Genomic DNA, 8,159 nt, shown 5'->3' with positions numbered 1-8,159 from the left:
GGGAGTGATAGAGCGGCTTGGTGGGCACCTGGTGTCCAGCCAAGGTCAACCCACCACACATGTCAAGTGTTGTATCAGAGCAGACTAGTGGTTTAGCACCGTTTCTGACAATGATCAATGCTGGATGTTTTGTGGACACTAAAAACTGCCCAGGATGAGCTTATTATCCTAAAGCATGAAGTCTCTGAGCACTGAGACACTTAATCCAAACTACTAGCATTGCAGATGTTTTTCTTATGCTCCTAGGATATGTCTTTAAGCCTTTTTTTAGAATTATATTAAGCTCTTTGCCTTCATCATATTCCAAGCAGAAAACTAAACAAGTAAATTAGAGTGTACTTTCTAAGTTTCTTCTTTTGTCTGATGAATTTGACCAAACAAAAAGTCCCAGAGCTTTTTTATTCAGGGGCTTACAGATACGTGACACAAATGACTGATGAAACTTTTCTGTAGTAAATGTGTTATGTACTCATTGCTAAGTTGTAGCTTATAGTTTGGGTTTTTTGGGGGGGTTTTGTTTGTTTGTGTGGGGTTTTTTTTTGTTTGGTTTTGTTTTGTTGTTTTTTTTTTTCCCCAGAAAGAACAAGTTCAGTTTTCACATATCTTTCTTGGGGTGTAACTAAACCCCTGTTTTTAATAATTGTTGCGCTTTTCCAGACTTTTTTGCTTTTTGTTACTTTTGAAATGTGCTGAACAAAACTAAATGCAAGATACACAAGGATTATGAAATAACATAATATTCTGTCTTCTCTGCAGCTTAACATTAATCTCTCCTGAATGATGCTAGAGGCAGAGCAAAACGCAGGAGTCTGCACTTATTTTGAAATTGTTCCTCCAGGAGGTAACAACTTTTTTAAAAACCATTTGTGGCTAAGTTGTCTTCAACAGTATGTTTCTTCATACTTCACTTTTAAATTTAATCTGTTATTATGCTGCTCAGTTGCTTTTGTACTAAATCCTCTAGATAGTCTCCTGTAGTCTTCTTGTGTCTTAATAAAAGCATTAATCATCTCTGTTTTAAGAATCAGAAGTCTTTTTGTTTCTGAGATGTGTAAAGGTGGGATGGAAAGTGAGTATCCTCTCCTAATGGAAAGTAAGATCTCTGACTCCTGTCACATCATTTTCCTTATATCCTCTTGGTAGCCACTGAGCCCTCTATACTCTGAATACTTGCACGGAAAATAGTGCGCTGCTGGGGCACTGTGTCCTGACTGGCCTCCTGAAGACCTCACACATGAATAAAATAATCAGGGATTTATGTTTCTGCCATGATTCTTTGCTAGTATCTCTTCCTGTAAAGGAAAATCCAGTGGATAATGACTAGCTGGAAGCATGGTTGTTTGAGCCGTATATTCAGTGTATGATCCTGGCAGTCTCCTGAACTCTGGCGATTTGCTTGAAGGGAGAGGGGAGTCTATCTGATCTCTTAATGGGACAGCTTAGAAAACTGCAATGAAAAAACTCTCAATGAAAAATACAATGGCATTTTGCTCCCTCTTCAGGTCCTTTCTGGGAAACAACTGAATAATCCCTCATTTAATTAAGCAGTTAAAAAAAACCAATGAATGCCTATGTGCTGTTTTCGCTTCTCTAATCCCCACTTGGCTGCAGCTCCTTAAGATATTCATTGAACCAATATTAGCTATGTTTCTGAATTTTGGGTAGCAGCAATATTAATCTGTCAGCACACAGAAAATAGCAATTTAAGCTTATTCTTTGCATTCTGTTTGCAAAGCCAGTTGCTAATCCATCAGATAGCTTTCCACTAAAGTTTCCTTTGCTGCTTTCTTATTTTCAAAAGGCTTACAAAAATGATTTAAGATGTTTAAATATATTGCATTTGGGTACTTTTTTGTTTGGTTGGTTTTTGTTCACATTTTTCAGGAATCCTAAACAGCTCAGTAAGCACAACACAGCAGCAGAGCTGTTCTGTCCCTATCTCTTGCTCTTAACTATTTTTATAACCAACAAGTTAATGCCTGCTATTAATCCTTAGCTACTATATTGACCACTTGCAGCCATCTAGAGCTAACTCCTAATAACAGATTACATGTTTTCTGTAGCTCACCTGCTTCATTCTAAAGCTCCTTCAAAGCCCTGCAGGGATTGCTAAATCCCATTCTCCCTGTACCAGTCTTCACTGCAGTTTAAATACAGTCTCTATGGCCTTTCCAGTTCTCTTAAACATTCCTGTCTTAGACAATGAGTAAAAAAGGAAAGGGAAGAGTCTGAAATACAAGCCACAATAGGTCTGACATAGGAATGTAGGCTTGGAGAGGCCACGGTCAACCTTAGAGCATGGAGGCTTTGGGAATGTGCTGTGCACAGACAAAGAGACTCCACAGCTCATGAGCATCATGTTTGTCCCTGCGTGTGCATGGTAGCGCTGACATTATTGGCATTTGACTGCAGAGTAGCAGAGGGTCCTTTTGACCTGGAAGCTTGGTGCTTGTGAGCGCCTGCAAAGGGCCTTATTGGGTGAGTAACTATGATCCGCAGCTGTTGCTGGCAACCATGTCATAGCTCCTTTCATAAACTGGCCAGGTCCATTCTGAAGCAGCTTGTTTTCTGATCCTCTCCTTATCTATTGAAGAGCTATTCCTGAACCTCCCTGCTGTGACCATTAAAAATCATCTTGTGATTCCCAGCCTAAGTTTATTCCCAGTCAGACTGTAACGCTCATTTGTGAATCCATTTGGCCTTTAACAAACCAGCTGTTTCCGTAACCAGTGTTTATCCCACTAATGTGTTTCTCAAGAAAAGTCGTGTTTTCACAGCCTCTAGACCAAGACAAGCTCTTCTAGTCTTCTCAGACGGCTGCACATGTCCTGAGCTACCCTAGCTGCTCTTCTCTTTACTATTTGAATTTATTGTGGTTCTCTAGGAAAGGACAGACAGTTTGTACTGAAGTACTTTTAATTTGTTACTCTGTTTTTAAAGGACCAAGGAATGTGTCAGTTAAAGAAATAAAAAGCATTGAAACTATAGAATTTGTGTCTCTTTCCCTCAGTAATGTTATCTCTGAGGTCTTTTGTCTCCTGTTGTGGAATCATGAAAACGTTTTTGTGCTGCTGTCTTAGAGAAGGAATACTGCAGTTCCAGCAGTGCTGTCTGGTGCCAGGGAACCTCACAGCTAGGGATCCATCCAGGCAGTGCTGTCTCTCTTGGCCCGTCCATGCAGGTTGACATGCTTCTTGATGCCAAAGCTTGTGCAACAAAATTCTACTTTCCTCACTCTTTACATCCGGTGGTAAGCCTGGCTTACTCGGACTAACTGGGTTTTCCCATATTGTATGTTGATCCAAATGTCTGGGCTTGAAGTCTTTGTAGGAAAGGGAACGTGCAGATTTTGTAAGGGATTCAAGTTCAGGCCTGCCTGAAAGCTGCCCCCTGTACAATGCTTCTGTTTGCAGTGTGTCAGTGATTTCCTGAAGTTTGTTTATTGGCGGCCTTGTACCCAGATAATGAACTTTCTGGTAGCATGTCTGAGACAGAGTGGCCTGCTGTTGGCTCACATCCCGTTTCTCGTCTGGGCTTTCTGTCACTTTACGCTGCTGACCTAGACTGGCAAGTGGTTTTATTTTACTCAGCATTGTGGCTGAGTAGCCAGCTACTGCAGTAGGAACGCTGAATAAAGGCGGAGGCATCTGAACACTGGAGGAGTACTGTTCTTGCAGAATTGATTCATGGGGACGTTGACCTTGAAGTAAACATGCAGTGCACCCTTCAAGAGGTCTCACTTGTGAGAGACTAGGCAGAAATGTTTTTTTCTATATGGAGGAAGTAACAGGATTTACACTGTCATCTAAGTCTTATTTTAGCAGGAACTGCTTATTTTAGCAGATCATTGCCTGAAACTAGTGAAATGGCTCAGTTAGGGGTCTCCCAGGCAAAGGAAAGCAGCCCAAACATTCATTACCGCCCTGCCTCATAGGGAGCTTAGAGTCAGTCTTTATGCTTTGGAAAAGAAAATATTCTGCTCCACCCCAATGCATAAGATATAGACGGGTATAGATGTCTTGTGCTCTGTTCTGCTTTCTTCTATAAGCATCTGTCTTCCCATTTGTGGTCTCATAAGCAACATGATAGTATAAACGGTGACCTGCATTAGTGTGGTTTAACTTCTTTTAGGAACTGTTGCAAGTGGGACTGAGGATGCTCACTGGCATGTGGCTTTTTAGCTTTCTCAACCACAGTTTGACCCACTGCTTGAATACTGTTACCCTGTATTAATCATTTGTACTGTTGAGGCTTCAGATACTGGTGCAGAGTCAAAGCCGCATTCTATAGGAACTGTTCAAACATAAGTACATTTGAGTCCTATAGCCAGAGAATGTTTTTCAACAGTTACTGTGCTGAACAATCCAAGTGTTTGATATTTAACGTATATATGCTTTAAGTGGAATAATGTTGTTCAGGTAGATCAGCATGGCCCAGGGTAGGCCTCTGCCAATCACACTTTGGAAGCCAGAGGGCAATAAAACTGTTCAGTTTTGAATTAATGTAAGCTGCTAATTTGGATTTTAATTTCCAGAGACGAGCTGTTGAAAGTGTTCTTTAAAGTGTTCATCATCATGAAGTGAAACATTTGTTTCTTCATCACACTGGAGAAAAAGCTAGACAGGTTTTCCATATCAGGTACAGGGATTCAATTATCAGAAACTTGTAAATGCCATTTCAAAAAGGATTTCCTTACTTGGATTTTTTTTTAATCCAATAGAAAGAAAGCAAGACATTTTGGGGACTTTTTATCCAGGGCCATTTTTGGACTATAAGAAAATGACAGCATCTTACTTAGTTGCCCTGCTTCTTGTATTTCTGTGCAGTTTGAACCCGCAAATGCTGTAAAGCCAGCAGTGCTGTGGAAGGGTGAGCAGGAATCCATTCCTTCTGGTTTACCTGCAGAATTGCTTAGTCAGTTAGAATAAATTAGATGTGTGTATGTACTCTGCATGACAATGTGCAGGTGTCACTGAATGGCTTAAGCCATTACAGGTAATGATGCATTAGCAAAAAGCAGCTCAACTTGATTTGCTATGCATATATACCATGTTATGCTTCATTTGCATGAGTAGAATTTAATACAAATAGTATCTTTTCACTTTTATACAGGCCACACAGTACATAAAAATTGTTGAAGACAATAAACATGGAGTTTTACAATATAGTTTTATACATTCTTTAGAGTAAATCTTTGCATTAAAATAGAATATGATAATGTTACTGATGCACCCTTAAGGAAGAAAGGCAAATCACTCATGTAAATGGAGGAGGATGAATCGTAGAAACTCTGCCAAACTTAAACTGGTATAGTTAGTAAGGAGGCAATAGTCTGCAATGGTAATAAGTCACTTATCAAATAAACAGTGTGCAGTAAAGACAGTAAGTTGATGAGTCCAGTGGGGTTGTCCTGATTAACATCAGCTGAACATCTAGCCAATATGTTTCAGTCTCTGCAGTGGTGCACCATTCACATGAGAGCTGCCAGCTCGTTTTATGGAGACTGTTACTCATACTTCTCAAGGCAAAAGGTCGTTTGAATTGCTGTCGTGTTGGTGGCAACTTTAAATGATAAGATAAAAAATAAGCAGATAATCACAATAACTTCCCCCCCTGCAAACCCTGAACAAGTCATTAATCCATTACAGAAGTTCTGTCAACCAGCTGTGTCAGGACTGATTTAGTATACTGAACTTTTGCCTCTGTTTTAGAGTGAGCCTTGCCCTGCGCTTAAGTATTATCAAAGGGAAGGCTTAATTCTGCTAGCTGAATCTGGTAATACTCTTGCCAGTATTAGTTGTGGTGGAAGCATAAGATTCTTAGTAAATGCAGTACTTACTAGTTCCATGTCTTCACCTAATTCTCCAGTTAATCTGCCAGCTGCTTTTATGTAATAGTTATCCAGGATAAGGGAATTCATAGGACCTCTTCCTTAATGGAGACATATTTATTGTCATACATTTTTATTGGTTAGAAAAATCTGAATTAATGCACAGTCCCCCTGAAAAACCTCAGATAATTTATAGTTTTTCTGGCCTTTGTTACTAAATGACAAAAAAATTAATTTCTTTGAGAAATTTAGGGGCTAACACTTTGTGGTCTTTCATTGCGACCCCAAGTAAACTAATTTAACAAAAAATGCTTATCTGTGAAGTCCCGACTGTATGTTGTGATCCCCAGAGCCCTTTCAGTGTTTTGTAGCATATTGGTTGTTCTTGGAGAGAGGTTATGTTCTAGCTCTTTAAAAGTGGAGTTGGGGGCGACTGTCTTTGGTGGATTTGGATAGTATATTTGACCCTTTTCTTCAGCAAACTTAGGAAACTGAAGGATAAGAAGAAATAGGTAAGGCATAAACCAAATATGTGTGCTGGATGGAAAAGACTATTTTAAAGGTTTGAAATAACAGTTGTCGCATTGTCCTCCCCTCCCGCAACTATCTGTTTAGTAAATGCTAATAAAAGTAAAAATGTGGTGGAAAAATGTCTTCAGTACAGTATTACTACTCAAGTGGAAGACTCAACAGGTACATAATTCAGCTGAACTCAATTCAGATAACTTGGAATCAGGTTCTCCATGGTAGCCATACCTGGGCAGAACGTTACAGAACATAAGCTTTCTTTCATAGTCACAATTATAGACTGCCTTAAAATGGACTGCCACTTATTGTTTCCCTTGCCACATCTGTAAGACTGTGTGTCTACAAAGGCTGTATCTTTCTTTGTTCACCACTATTTTTTCCTACACTATTCATGACTTTTATCTGCCATCAAACTTCAGGCTACATCCCTTTGGGAAGAGAACTAGTGTTTACCCAAGATGTAGAATAGTAGAAACATGATCATTCATGAACAAATTCACTCTTCTGTTTTATGGACCAGCCCAGTCTCCATCATTACACTGGGGAAGGCAAGGTTGGAGGCAAAGACCATCCACAAAGAGGACGTCTGTTTTCTTGAAGACATGGAAATAGAGACACCAGCCTGTCAGTATGTTGGCGGGACTTGTGGAGAGGTAAGGAGGAGCAAAGGTCTACTGCTGCCCAAACCCATTTCTTTGAAGAGCTGCAGAGTGTAATCTGGGCTTCTGAATGCAGCCCCCCCTTCCTCTCTCCCAAATGTATGGTCAGCAGCTATTATTGCTTCTTCTTCTTGTTCTTTTTATCTCCAGAGCTACTTGGCTAGGTCCTACGAGAGCTAGTTAGCGCTTAAAGGACTTCAGTCACAGGACAGCCTGCTAGCTTCTGATCTTGTTTATACATTGCTGAGGTGGCTGAAAACTGTCTCTGAAGCTTTTCACTCTTTGTATGCGTGATGCGTAATTCATGGTCTGCAAGTGTTTGGAACAGTACAGGAGCTCTCTGTGTAAAAATGTCTCCCATGAAAGAGATGCAGAGAAGTTTAATTAAAAAAAAAAAGAAGGCATTTTGCTCTTTTCTGTATGAACTACGTACGTGGAAGTATGTGTGCTGCCCCGACAGTGCACAGCCTTCTTCCAGGAGTTGGAGCACTGGCAACTTCATGCCTATATGGATTACCTATAGGGGAAATATTTAACATGTTCTAATGGAACACCATTGATCAGAATGACAGATGGATCTGCATTTTAAGCTGTAGACATATGCTCACTATAAAGACAGCTGTGCTGGTGGAAGAGGTTCTTTCTGTGAGCTACTGCTAATGTCTCTTCTACCTTGGGAGAGGATCTGCAGACAGAACTCATCTTCACTCTTTTGGTAGAAAATCAGCAGGATTAGATCAGATGACCCGTTTAATCAGCATAAGTTAACCCAACTGCCTTTTTGGAAGCACTCAATGTGATTATCTGCACCACCAGGTCTGCAAGGCTAGTTGTCTCAGGCAGAGAGGTGGTGACAAGCAGCTGAGGGCTGGATCTTACACCAGATAAAGCTGCCTCTGCAGAAGGCCATCTGCCCATGGCCAATTGCAGGAGCTCTGGATTGATTTACACACCAGCAGGGAAGATTCTTACTGCATTTTCTGTGCATGATTTTTAAAAACAGCAACAACAAAAAATAAAGCTTGATGAATTGTGAAGCTGGCTCTATCATAGAATCATAGAATCATTAAGGTTGGAAAAGACTTCTAAGATCATCGAGTCCAACCGTCAACCCAACACCACCATGCCCACTAAACCATGTC

The 8,159-nt window shown here is 40.4% G+C and overlaps 1 protein-coding gene across 1 annotated transcript in view; it reads right to left on the bottom strand.

The window, feature by feature from the left end:
- Positions 1 to 2,954: 2,954 nt before the first annotated feature.
- The window catches only part of CUNH7orf31 (chromosome unknown C7orf31 homolog), a 29,365-nt gene continuing 24,160 nt past the window's right edge, over positions 2,955 to 8,159 (bottom strand). Inside the window, 8 exon segments of the mRNA XM_019472776.1 lie at positions 2,955 to 3,036; positions 3,038 to 3,170; positions 3,173 to 3,511; positions 3,659 to 3,770; positions 5,840 to 5,927; positions 6,143 to 6,321; positions 7,451 to 7,496; positions 7,498 to 7,534. Of these exon segments, the coding sequence (XP_019328321.1) occupies positions 2,955 to 3,036; positions 3,038 to 3,170; positions 3,173 to 3,511; positions 3,659 to 3,770; positions 5,840 to 5,927; positions 6,143 to 6,321; positions 7,451 to 7,496; positions 7,498 to 7,534 (1,016 nt within the window).

The sequence above is a fragment of the Aptenodytes forsteri genome, unplaced genomic scaffold (genome assembly GCF_000699145.1).
Source record: "Aptenodytes forsteri isolate BGI_AS27 unplaced genomic scaffold, ASM69914v1 Scaffold164, whole genome shotgun sequence".
Taxonomy (NCBI): Eukaryota; Metazoa; Chordata; class Aves; order Sphenisciformes; family Spheniscidae; genus Aptenodytes; species Aptenodytes forsteri.
The sequence above is the reverse complement of the archived record's forward strand: the minus strand, read 5'-3'. Positions and strand labels throughout refer to the sequence as shown.